This window comes from Talpa europaea, assembly GCF_964194135.1.
Source record: "Talpa europaea genome assembly, chromosome: 1".
Taxonomy (NCBI): Eukaryota; Metazoa; Chordata; class Mammalia; order Eulipotyphla; family Talpidae; genus Talpa; species Talpa europaea.
This window is the reverse complement of record NC_140073.1, coordinates 109,071,724-109,085,343: the sequence shown is the minus strand read 5'-3', so window position 1 is coordinate 109,085,343 and position 13,620 is coordinate 109,071,724. Positions and strand designations below refer to the sequence as shown.

Below are 13,620 nucleotides of genomic sequence, written 5' to 3'. Positions count from 1 at the left end.
GTTACCACTCAGCAGGTGTCACAGCACACAACTATCACTGCTACTTTCAAAGACTCCCAGTTCCATGAGGAAAGAACCACAAGCTTTACCCAAACCGGGATGTTCCTAAGCAGCGGCTTAGCCAACATCTTTTGAGATTCAAGTTTCCCTGCATCCTGGTAACTGAGGTGGCTTTCCTTCATTTACCTCGGTATTTTTTTTCCCCCAAAAAAAGTCCCTTTCCAGTATCTCTCTTACCACTGTGGATCCACACCTGTATCTGCTCCACCCCCTGAGCAGCCTCAGAAAAGAACGTTTAGACCTCCTCTCTCCCCCCTCCAGGAAATCTGGAAGGGGAGGGGTGCAGAGGTCAGCAGCCAACACAGAAGATGGAAAGGTCCTGTCCAAAGCAAGTCCATTTCAGCCCGTCAACCCCAGTTCCAGGCCATTTCGCTTCCGGTCTGCCTCAGTGGCCTCTCCCGCCGGCCAGGCGGTGCGGAGGCGCACGAACACCTGCCGTCGCATCCCCGCCTCTGCTCTCTGGGTTCTAGGCTTCCTTCTCTCAGAAAACTCAAACGCGACCTTCATCACCTCTTTTGCAGACTTTGCCCCCAAGACTTCCTAACTTCGGGAACTGGGAATTACGGGGAGGGGGCTCGTGTGCGGAGGGGCAGGGCAGGCCGCGAGGAGGGACGCGAGTCGAGGTGGCCCCGCTCCGGCCCGGCCCGCCCCCGGCGGAGTCTCCGGCGACCGCCTCCGGCTCCAGCTCGTCCTCCCAGAGCGGCGGGCGCTGGGCCCGGGGCGGGCGCGCCGGGGCGGCAGGGTGCGAGCTGCCCCCGGCCCCAGCCCACGGTCGCCGCTGCTTCGCGGGGTCCGGCCTGGCGGCCCCGGAAAGGCGCCCGTCGGGGCCTCGCCTCCCCGAGGCCGGGTCCCACCTCCCACCCGCCGCTCCGGGGTCGCCGTCGGAGCCCTCACCCGCAGGACGTGGTAGCCTTCCGTGCCCCCGCCCGGGATCTCGACGCTCTGCGAAGAGCCCATGGCGGCAGGCGATCAGTGTGGCGTGGCCGGGCCGGCTCCGCGCTGCTCCCCACCCCGGCGCACCGCCCGCTCCGCTCCTCCGCGTAGCACTTGGGACGTGGCACTCGCAGCCGCCCGAGAGCCGGGCCGCACTGCCGGCCGGGAGATCGTCGCCGCCGCAGCAGGCGCGGCTGGGACGCCGCCAGACAGCGCCACCTAGCGCGCACCACCGCCAGGGGCCTGAGCGCGCGCGGGCGGGGCGACGGGACCTGAAGAGGAGGCGTGTGCGGGGCGGGGCTTACTCTTCTCGCGCGAGAGGAGAAATACAGTTCGTCCAGTCGCGGCACCTTGCTACGGGAGCCTGGACTGGACAATATTCATCAAGACGCGTTTCCGTTTGTCAAGAAGAACGGTCGCTTGGTTGCAGCGCCCCTTAGTGGTCGAATCCGTGAAAGGACGGCTGCTGGAAAGAATAGGGGTAAATGCACATCTTGAGCTCTGCTTGTTAGTCTTGGGTTTATAGTTCCCGTTGCAGGTCCAGAGGAGAGGGATAGTGGCTTTCTGTGAGCTGAATACCGCATCCGCTTAGCTCAGTAAATATGTGTCCCAAAGAATCAAGGAGAATACACTAAGTACTTTTTTTTTTTAAAGATTTATTTATTTAGGCATACAAGAGCTGGGGTATAGGCCAGATGTGGGGGGGTGAGAGGATTCACACCAGAGACAGAGTGGGGAACAGAACAGGCAGACTGACAAAATACACTGCTGAGGGGATCAGCGGGCAAGACAGGAGAGGTCTGCTGCGCCATGTGGGTTGCTCTCTAGCCGGCCAGGGATCGAACTCGTGCTGCAGAGGCTGCGGATTGCTTCAGGGTGCTATGCTTAACCCCTTGCGCCACCAGGCTTTGCCCGTTCTACTTGTGAGAACAAGATCACAAAAATCATCACAATCTTAGTTAGCCATGCCAGAGTTAGAAGCCTAATTGCATTTCCTTGGCGTTCCACTGCCTGCTGCTGCTAGGTTTCTCATCTCACTTCCTTTAGGTAGCCAAGATGTATTCACATTTTTTTCTGCCTCTTTGTTCCTTTTGTCCTTTGCTGGTGTTGCCTCTAAAACCCTAGTTATTGCCTTTGCCAAGGGTCAATTGACCATGGCTAATGGTGAGTCAAGAGAATATATGTACTCTGATGTGAAGCAATTTGAAGTACATATTGTCACCTATGAAATATTCTAGCCCCCAATATTTTATTTGTTGCTATCACGTTTTTAGTTAGATTTTTTATTTAGTTAGGGAATGTGCTCAGAGGATAGAGAATAGAATCCCAAGCCTCAATTAAAGTAGGAATCTGCTGCTTGCAAGTTTTTACTTTGAAATATAAGAGGCAGCAGAAAAGCAAAGCTCAACATTATTAAATATCTACAGATTTAAAAAATCAAACCAGAAGAAAGCTATTTTTCTGGAAGTAGCATCTGAGACTCAATTTTGTGTGTCTATTCTGGGTTTCATTTATTCTGAGTTCCTATAAATAAACAGCTCATGCTGGAAGGGTTATGTCTATCATATTGGCTAGTGCAGCTTAATATATTTGCCTCCAGACAGCCCTGGGAAAGTTTGGCTTCTGCTGAATTTCAATGACAACTGCTCTGCATTGTCAGACAGTAGAGTCTCCCTCACCTATGGCCTCTTCCTAATCTAGTTTGCTTTGCTTAAAAAACAAAACTTGGGAAGGGTCATGTTATATTCCATGGAATCCCAGCCACAGCTGACTGGAGTAGAGGGAACTACAGGCAACCAAGACCTATATTAATCCATAATCCCTGAAGTTAGGAAAAACTCTGCCCCACTCCCAATACAAAGCCAAACAAAAACCCGGATGGTGGGGACTTGGAACTGAGAAATAAAAGAAAACTCAGTCAGTGTGTGTTTATTTGCACATTAGAATATTATCTCTTTGAGTCATGGTCTTTGCCTATGTGCTATTTTTTCCTTAGAACTGACAAAGGAGGACCTCCCCAGTTGTGCAGGGATTAAAGACAGTGCTATCAAGCTATCAAACTATCAGCAGTCACTGCAGCAGGAGTTCGATCCTGACCCCAGAGATCAAAGTGGGCAGCAGACCTCTCCTGCCTCACCCGCTGCTCCCCTCAGCAGTGTGTTTCAGTCAGTCTGCCTGTTCTGTTCCCCACTCTTTTTCTGGTGAATCCTCTCCCCCCCTATACCTCTGGCTTACACCCCAATTGATTTATATGCATAAATAAATCAATCTTTAAAAAAAACAACGAACTGACAAAGAACTGGTATAGAGTAGTGGCTCAATAAATGGTTAGTAAATGAATGGTCATGTTAATAGAAGAGCAGTAGAGCAATGATTTTCAAGTTCGGGTATGAATCAGAATCCTCAGAAAACACAGACGTTCAAGTGCTAGTCTACTGCAATGAGGCTGGGTCCCAGTATTCTTTATTAGTTTCCAGGTGGTTCCGATACACACAAACTTTAAGAACTAGCACCCTAGAGCAATGCTCAACAAACCCTGCTGTTTGTGGATAGTCAGAGCCAATGAGAATCTCTAGCGCTGGAAAGATCCTCCCAGCAACCAATCATAGCCATAAGGCCCATCTTGCATGTTTCTTTGTATACTGATGCTCTTGTGTTTCATTGATTTTCCCATCACCTTAATTGTCAAAGTTTTTATTTAGTCTCTTAAAAAAACAAACATTGTCAGGTTTACAGTATTGAGAGTCCTCGTATGCTCTTTTCTCAAGTTCTCCTCTTGTGAGTATCTCCCATACATTTCTCAAAGTGAAGAAACCAAATTTAACACATTAGTGCTGTCTAAACTCTAAATATACTTTAAATTTCACAAATCTTCCCATTAATGTTCATTTCCTGTTCCAGGATTCCAGGTGGAATCATTAATTGTCCTATTTCCTTCGTCTTCTCTGGTTTGTGATTGGGTCTCAGACTTTCCTGTTTTTCACAATCTTGACAGTTTCCATGGGCACTCATCTGTTATTTTGCAGAATATCCCTACATTTTGGTTGTCCAAGGTTTTTCTGGGTTAACTGGTTTTGGGGAGAACCTCAGAGGTGAAATGTTTCTGACTACATCATATTAGGAGTAAGGTACGTGACTTATTACTAGTGATGTTAACCTTGATCACTTTATTGGATGTTCTCTACCTTAATTTTTCCCCCTTTCCTTAAATCTAACTTACTGTCAGGTAAATCTAACCTCCTAAAGGGGAGTATTTACAGAAATAACTTGGAATTCTTCTGTAAGAAATTTTGTCCTATCTCCCTATTTATTTAGGGTTTTTTTTTTATTTATATCAGTGTGGTCTCATGCATATTTATTTAGTGCTTTGATTATAATTCAATATTATTCTATTCAGTGTTGGTGGGAATGTATAATAGTATATTTTGTTGTCCAAATTGTCCTAGATCCCATAGGGAGCACTTTCAGGTTAGGTTTTGTGTCCCTTTATGAGGCCCTCATCTTTTTATGTGTGTGGTAAAGTACACAAAACATTTACCATCATAACCATCTCTGGGTGTCCAGTTCAGTTTTATTAAGCACAGTCAAATTGTTGTGCAACCATTCTTTTGTTATTGGAGTGTTTCAGTACTTTCTGCTTCTAAAAGAGGCTATCGGCTCATCTTGCATGTTTCTTGATCCAACCCCAGAATCTGTCATTCCTCCAAGGAACCCTGATCTTTTTTATTGGAGAATAGTATTTAGGAGCCAAGATTTGTGGTTGGATGTGCTCATCACTACTGGAGTGTCAATATCATTAGACTTCCTCAGTAGACAGCAAGAAAATGTGAATATAATATATAGATAGATACAGATGTAGAGATAGATCAATAAATATAAGTATATTGTTCTATGTATATACACATATCTATAATTATTCCTATATTTCTCTATCTGTAGATATTAAACTAAATATGAGTTTATACTGTCTCCAATACTAATTTAACACAGCGGCATTCATTCCAGCATTTTCCTTCTTCTTACTTGTAGCTTCTTTCTCAGACAGTAAGAAACCCAGCTCCCATCATCTACCATTTATTTACTTATTTTTTCAACCTTCGTATTCATACAGTTTCAGAATTGTTAATGTGTATTCGTGTGAGAAGCAAATCTACCAAATGGAGTATAGTATTTATATAGTTTTTTTTATCTTTATCTTTTGGATTTACAATCAAAACTGCATTTTTCAAAGCTATATTATATAGTTGTATATAAAACTATATATAACTTTGTTATATGTTGAATAGTTAGGTTGACTCCTTCCCACACACCTGTCAATGAAGTGAAGATGTATATAGTAACATTCACCTGTGCAATACAGTTAAATTCATTGGTCCCACTCTGTAGAATGTCTTGGGATTACCTAGCATTCTGGTTGGTTTTAATTTGCACATTAAGATCTAAACTTTGTGATGCATTGTTCTATGGGTTTTATTTAGACAGGTTAAGTACCACCCTACTGCCATAGAGAACAGTTCATCACCCTAAAAATTCCTGTATGTCCCTTTGTAACAAACTATTATACTTTCCTGTGACTTTGGAAGCCACTAATCTGATTCCATACTTCAAGTTTGGGTTCCCCAAAATATCACATGCATGGAACTACACCATATATAGACTTTTGGGTCTGAGTACTTTAAAATGCATTTAAAGTCCATACATGTTGTGTGTCTGTAGCTCATTCTCTTTTATTACTGAAAAGCATTCCATTGTATGGATGTGCTATAGTTTGCTCTTCCATTTGTTATTTAATGTTTTATTTCAAGTTTTTGTCAATTATCAGTAAAGCTGCTATAACCTTCCATATATAAGTTAGTGTGACCATAAATTTTAAATTCACTTGGGCAAATACCTAATACTGAATTTGCTGGGTTCTATGGTAAGTTTAACTTTTTAAGAAATTGCCAAACTGTCTTCCAAAGTGGCTGCACTATTTTGCATTCCTAGCTGCAATGAATTTGCATTTCTATTGCTCTGCATTCTCACCAACATTTGGTACTGTCACTTTTTTAAAAAATTATTTTAATCATTCTATTAGATATGAAGTGCTATCTGATTGTGGCTTTAATTCGCATTTAATAACAACTGCTCTTGAACATTTCTTTACATACTTCGATGCCAGCCTATATCTTCTTTGGAAAAGTGTCTGTTCAGATCTTTGCCCATTTTTAAGTTGGGTTATTTATGTATTGTAAAAGAACCTGCTTGAACAGCTCCCACAAGTCTGTTTTTTTCTTTTTTCAGCTGTCTCTAAAAGCTGAGTCCTCGCAACTTTGTCGATGTCTAATTTTAGGGAATGGATGCTTAGGTTAATTATTACCTCTAGGCCCTTTGAAGATGAAGGTATGGCTAGAGTCAGTGATTAACCTCTCGACTAACTTACTTGCTTGATGGTTTTTTCCCCTTGATATTGAGGAGAGATGGTAACTTATGACTGGTATCAAATTAGTTCCTCAGAGGGCAGAAAGGGTTGGCTGGGTTTCTATATGATTCTGAGAGATAGAGAGGAATCTAATTGCCACCCCAGGGAATGAATTTCCCCTTGTCCCTGGTTCTGTATCAAGGGACAAGGTAAATCATGTTTTTAAAGCATATGTATACAGTAACATTAGTGGTGATGTTGAAAGTCTTCAGTCTGAAGGTCACAATCTGCCAAGGGGCTTTCACAGGCTTACGAAGGGCTTGATAACACATTATCCCTCACTCCTCCCTGGAAATTACTTCAAGTGGATACCTTCATATTAAAATAAATTCTTCCCCCATTCCAATGATACTTAGATCAGATCTAGGTGAGACAACACTTCTTAAGCAAATTGTTCTCCAGAGGTGCAAAAATGCAATGGTGGGAAAGCACAGGATAGAATTCCCATTCTCATAGGAAATAGAAAAGAAACAGGAAAGAAGGAAAGGCTGGCAGGTCCTGAGCAATTTCAAAACCTTAAGGCCCATTAGGCAGAGGTCTTATCTTCCACACACACTGGGGCAGAGGTTGGGCCCCAAAGGTTTTCCTGGGTACAGCCCTGTCTGCAACAGTCCTGGCTGGAATCCAGGTAGGTATAGGTTTGCTACGAGAGCTGATCTTGGTTTCCCTTAGTCAATAAGAGAAAACAGAGTGTGAGGAGAAGGAAAGTATTTTTAACCTGCTGACAAATTGAAAAGGGCAGCAGACTCCTGTCTGAAAGACCACTGTCCTGCTTTTTGACAGAGTGCTGGGGTATTTAGCTAGAGTTACAGGGAGTAAGGAGAAGGGAGGGGGATGGGCAGGGGTCAGCATCTCATCCTTGTGACACAAGCTTTTGGAGATTTTGGGGGAGATTTATGTTGGTGCCAGCTTGCTGTTGCTATCACCTGGCGGTCAGCATTTCCGGTGCTATTTTCTCAGTTCCTTGACAGTTAAACGCAAGGTCCTGATGCTGGGAAGGTACAGAAAGGAAATGGGAGAGTTTCTGATGGGGCAAAAGGGAGAGACACATATTTATGTGGTAGGACACTGTAACGTGTTCTGAATAAACCCTGTTTGTTTTCAGAATAACTCATTTCTTTTGTTTGAGGTCAACAAACAAGATCAAAAAGATCAGCAAACTTTCTCTGTCGAAGGTCAGATAGCAAATATTGTTCCAATGCCAGTGACATCCAAGTTTCTAACTTCACAAATTTCCTTGCTGAAATGTCATTATTAAACATAATATTGTAGGCAAAATGAATAAAGTAATGTCACTTGTATCAACATGGATAGATCTCAAAAATATAAAGTTAAACAAAAAAGCAAGGATATGTATAGCATGACACTACATAGAGGTTTTTTTTTTTTAAGATTTATTTATTTATTTATACAGGCACGGGGTACAGTCAGAAGTGTGGGAGGGTGAGAAAATTCACCAGAACCAGAGCGGGGAGCAGAACAGGCAGACTGACGAAATACACTGCTGAGGGGAGCAGCGCGCGTGGCAGGAGAGGTCTGCACGCCATGTGGGCCCCTTGCCAGGGGCTGGGGATTGAACCAGTGCTGCAGAGGCTGTGAGAAGCTTCACAAACCAGCACTCAAGCGCTGCGCCACCAGGGAGGTCCTTTACGTAGAGTTTTTAAAATGCAAACAATACTAAGCGCTTGTGCTAGTTAAGTGCTATTAGCTCTAAAGCCCACTCCAGTCTTTCTGTGCAGTTTTCTGTACTGGGGCTGGAAACCTGTGAACTAAACGGAATTTTCTTATCTTGTTGATACGAGAATCCTGCCCATATCTGAAATGGATGCTCTATTGAGTCAAGAAGATATATTACTGAGTTTACAGACTGGAAGTAAATTGAAGGATAAGTACTGATCTTGAAAGTGAATTCCCTAATCAGATCCCTCCCCTAAGGTTCCAAAGCTGTTATATCTAACTTGGTAAGAATTCATGATAAAGTCTTCAGCAACCATCACAACCAATGTAGGGCATGGAAATTTGCAACCCTTATTTATAAAAATAAACATGGGAATATGGTTATTGGTGCAGTTTTCTGTGAGCTCAGTTTGAGTAGGGTTAATTCAGTGAACTCCTTGAAAGCAAATGCAAATAAAGAATCTGGAAATGGTGGGGATGCCTCCTCAGTGGCTGGAAGGGAATAAGGAACTTGAGCAGGTAGACCCTCATCTAAATTTGAGTTTTCCCCAAGGGATCCTGCATATGTCTGCATTCTATTGTAAGATGATTTGAGATGGTAAATGGTCAAATGTGTTTTTTCATTTTAATCAGTGTGGATTTATTGTGATTCAATACTCAGCGAGCACATCAAAGTCTTCCTTTTATACTTATAAGAATAACATATTTTTTCTTTCATGTAATTAAGTTTGAAAAATGAGATGAGTTTAAAAATAAGTTAAACATGAATATTGGCAGAATGCAGTTCTGTTAAAAATTGAAGATTTGGAATATTGGAAAAAACTTCAAGGTGCTATTTTAGGATCCTCTAATTTTTCAAGGGCTTTAAAATGTACTCTATTTCATAAAATCTAAGAAGTTTTTAATTATAAAATGAATCATTATTTTATGTACCATGAAGAACAAGGAAACACTGCCAACTAAACTATGGTCCATGCTTTCTTGGCAATTTGAATCTTGCTTTATGCTTAATGAAAGATGTATCCTAGAAATTTTAATTTTTAACACTATTAAAAAATCATGTATTGGGCCTCCCTGGTGGCGCAGAGGGTTAGGACGCAGACTGTGATACTGTCGGCAGCCACTGCAGCACAAGTTCCATCTCCAGCCAGGGAGATACCCACATGGCACAGCAGACCTCTCCTGACTTTATGGCTGCTCCCCTCAGCAGTGTATTTCAGTCGATCTGCCTGTTCTGTTCCCCACTCTGTCTCTGGTGAGTCCTCACTTGCACACACACACCCCCTCCCACCCAGCACCTCTGGCCTGTACCCTGGTTCTTGTATGCATAAATAAATAAATCTTTTAAAAAAAAATAAAGTACACTAGGAATTGTTTCCTGTCATGTGTCCTGGGCTTTTTCCAGGAGAAAGGATCATCAACAGAGGTGAAGTAATTTAGAAAGTCTTAAAAGAAACAAATGAATTGGAAATCAGAGCACTGTAATGCTTCATCCTATCCTGTGAAACATGGGATCCTGACTCAATCACAGCCTGGCTGTGAAACTGGGTAACTTTTCACACAGCAACTCATCACACAACTGAGGCATGTGCAAAGTGCACAATCAACTCCAGAGTAGAATTACTATAGTATTTCCCTTGGTGTTAGTTGTAGATAATTTGTAATCTCACTCCTCAATGAAATAATGATCTTCTAAGCAGTGATGTCCTTTAATACAGTCTTACTGTGAGTGAGCATTATGAGGATTTACTATAGACCCAAGCACTGTTCTATCTACTTTGCTTTTGTTAACTAATTTACTACTTAATGACCTCAAGATACTCTTTTTATCCTAATTTTACATTTGAGGAAACTGAGGCACATAACAGTCATTTAACTTGCCTAGGATGACAGCTTTGAAATGTCAGAGCTAGCTTTGAACCCAGTCAAGTTAGTTTAGCATTTAGGACTTAACCATTATGTTATTGCTTCTACCACATGATATATTAGAAGAATAAAAATGCATGTGATTATCTAAATCTACAGATATATAGAAAGTATATAAAGTGAACCATGTTCTTTGGACTCTCTATAAACATTTGTTTATTGATTGCTCCAAGGATGAAGCAGAAAGAAGTACCCGATGTTGTGTTGAAATGAAAGTCACAACAAGAAGAAATAACAAGCCCCTGCCAGTGAGCCTAGGATCAACAATGGATGGAAGATTGATTTTAAGACTTTGACCATGAAATCAAGGCAAAATGTTAAACTAAGGCAAAGGGTTTTAGGCTCTCCAAAAACCACCTTCATGATGGATATACTCCTCAGCATTCAGGAATCCTCACGCGAACAAGCCAAGGTTAAGTCCAGGCCTGCTTCTGACCACATAAGCACTGAGAAATATTTGGAATAGGCTACAGTAATGAATTGCCTTGAACTGAAATCAACTATTATGAAGTCTTAAGTCATTTTCTGGATTCTGGCAGGCTGTGGTGATACTGTGCGAGGGAAGTTAATTAAACTGAGGAATTGAATTTTTCTTTTTAAAAGAAATGGCCATTGGGTGTTAATCAGCTGTAAAGAAGAAAGCAGAAAGCCAAGGGAATCCATAAAAGAGCTTTGCCCTGTAAGCACAGTTGCCTCACCTCTGACCTCCATAACTGAGAAAGAATTTGGCTCCGGCAATATTCTCTGTGAAGTTAGTGACTTGAATCACTGCCACGAGCAAATGAGTTTTCTCTACTAAGAATGAATTCTCCTGAACTGCTGAAACAAAGGTCTATGTTCCTGAACTGCTATTATTTATTTGCTAGAGACACTGCAAATCTGCCCCCACTCTGCCCTCTCACCAGGAAGCTCCGGGCCAGTGGATGTAGCCTCTGATCCAATGAAACGAAACTGCAACAAGGAAAAGCCAACCCGACAAATAATATGCCCAGGGTGAAATGTGAAACTGCCTCCCAAATATGGAGACACATCAAATGAGCAAATAATAAAGAAGGAGGGACTTTTTTTTTTTAAATTGAACTACCTAATACCTTTGAGAGAGTCTACAAGATTAAATTACAGTATTTGGAGACAGGTAAGGAAGAGGGGCTGAAATCTGCTTTGAAATCTCTGAGTCAGCTCTAGTGAAGTACTGAACCACTGTCACAGGGTCATATTCAGAAGTTTCCACTTCTATCACTGGAGATTTTCATTTAAAATGTTATGATATACATCATTGTAGAAACTGACAGATGTTTCACTATTGTGGCTGGTACTACTTCTATTACTACTCAGAATAAACTCTTGATCATTTGTCTTTTGTGAAAACATATTCCCAACCCTAAGGAAACCATTTAGGGCATTATTATAATTCCTCACATCATCTCCAGGGCCTGTCTGACCATACATAAAATGGGTATGCATTTTAACTAATTCAGATGAAATAGTGTGCTGAACACTTCTCAAGAAATTGAATCCTTTTCAAGAAATAAAACCCAAACAGTTACATAACATTACTGTAGTGTGTTTATTTATACACTGTAGTGTATTTATTTATTTTAGCAAGTCTTGTTCCTGGCTTATAATAAATATAAAATAACTAAGGCATAAATATTGGTAGGCATCAGTGGCACAGCAGGACATTTCAGGGACAATTCCACCCCAGGCCAGCAATGATTGTCTCTAGTCACTTTTCTACATGCAACCTCCTGGACTGCCCTGGATCTCCCTGTGCCCTGACCCACTGTGGCAGCCATCATTCAGGAAGTTACCTGGAGGGCTGCTGCAATTTCCCCTCATCCTTACAGGCACAGGTGCTATATCACCTTCTTCTCTGTGTTCTAGAGTGGGTTGCCCAGGGGCTGTGTGTGCAGGATGGGCAGATGGGGAGTGTGAGGGCTTGTCCACCAGCTCTAGGTATCCCTAGATAGTTTCCCTCCTCTTCACAGTGAAGACCTGTCATGTCTCATCCATCTGTCTCCTTTAAGGTGGTAGCAGCTACACCTTTATGAGCTAGCCCCATGATATTCCTAACAGGAAAATGAACATAGGACATAGACCATTTTCTAGGGAAAATAGAAAAATCTCCAGGAAAAATAAGCAAAATGAACAAATCTCATTAGTTGTCAAAGAATGCAAGAGTTTTCAAAAGTAATAGGAGATACCTGCCCAAAAAAGCCAAAAAAGAAAAGGAATGAGGGGAAGGGTAGGCAAAAGGCATCTTACAATTTTAGGAAAAGCAAATTCACATAACTTCACTGGAGGACAGTTGGGAGTATGCACACTATCCTTAAAAGAAGGATACCGTGGGCCTCCCCGGTGGCGCAGTGGTTGAGCGCTGGGTTGCGAAGCTGCCCGCGGCCTCTGCGGCGCCGGTTCGATCCCCGGCTGCTCCCCGGCCACCAGAGGAGGGTCCCACATGGCGCGCAGACCTCTCCTGCCGCCCGCTGCTCCCCTCAGCAGTGTACTTCGGTCCTTCTGCCTGCTCTGCTCCCCGCTCTGGCTCTGGTGAATTCTCTCACCCTCCCGCGCTTCTGACTGTACCCAGTGCATGCATAAACCAAACAAACAAACAAATAAATAAATAAATAAAACATGCCTCTATTAAAAAAAAAAAAAAAAAGAAGGATACCGTTAAAGTCAGGAATTTTACTTCTAGGAATTTTTCCTATGGATAAAGAAATTAGGCAAGACATATCTATATACATGAATGTTCAGTATAGCAATCTTTATAGGAGTTTGATTACAGCAAAAAATAGGAGCATGGTTAAATAAATTTTGCTACTTTCTTTTAACAGAACACTATGTGATCAGAAACATGATGATACATGTGTATGTTTGACATAGGAAGATATTTTTAATATTGTGTTCAGTGAAAAAGTAGATCCCAGAACAGTTGATGGGATGTGATCACATTTTTAAAAAATAAACATGATTTCTATGCTTAGATAGCAGTCTGAAAGAATACATACAAAATATTAGTGGTGGTGAAAGTATGGAAGATTTACATTTTAATCTTTCTGCTAAATTGTACTTTTGGGCAAAATATGTGTGCTACTTGAGTAATAAAAAAATACTCTAGGGCCTCCCCGGTGGCACAGCGGTTGAGCGCTGGGTTGCGAAGCTGCCCGCGGCATCTGCAGCGCTGGTTCGATCCCCGGCTGCTCCCCGGCCACCGGAGGAGGGACCCACACAGCGCGCAGACCTCTCCTGCCGCCCGCTGCTCCCCTCAGTGGTGTACTTCGGTCCTTCTGCCTGCTCTGCAACCTGCTCTGGCTCTGGTGAATTCTCTCACCCTCCCGCGCTTCTGATTGTACCCAGTGCTTGCATAAATAAATAAAGATAAATCTTTAAAAAAAAATACTCTAGTGACAAAATTTTTTTCAGTTACTAATTTTAAAATCCCATAAAGTATAGTATGTTAAAACTGAAAGCTTTCCTAAAAAACACTTAACTCTTATTTCATAAGTGAGTTGATGAGGCCCTGGAAAGTTGCCCAAGAGTTGTCACCTGGGCCACATCAG

At 42.4% G+C, this 13,620-nt stretch overlaps 1 protein-coding gene across 1 annotated transcript in view; it reads right to left on the bottom strand.

Annotated features, from left to right (window-relative positions):
* Nucleotides 1-1,017, bottom strand: part of GORASP2 (golgi reassembly stacking protein 2) — a gene marked incomplete at both ends in the record, with an annotated part of 31,337 nt that extends 30,320 nt beyond the window's left edge. Inside the window, one exon of the mRNA XM_084229104.1 lies at nt 955-1,017. Within this exon, the coding sequence (XP_084085230.1) occupies nt 955-1,017 (63 nt within the window). The remainder of the gene's footprint in view (nt 1-954) is intronic.
* Nucleotides 1,018-13,620: the final 12,603 nt, after the last annotated feature.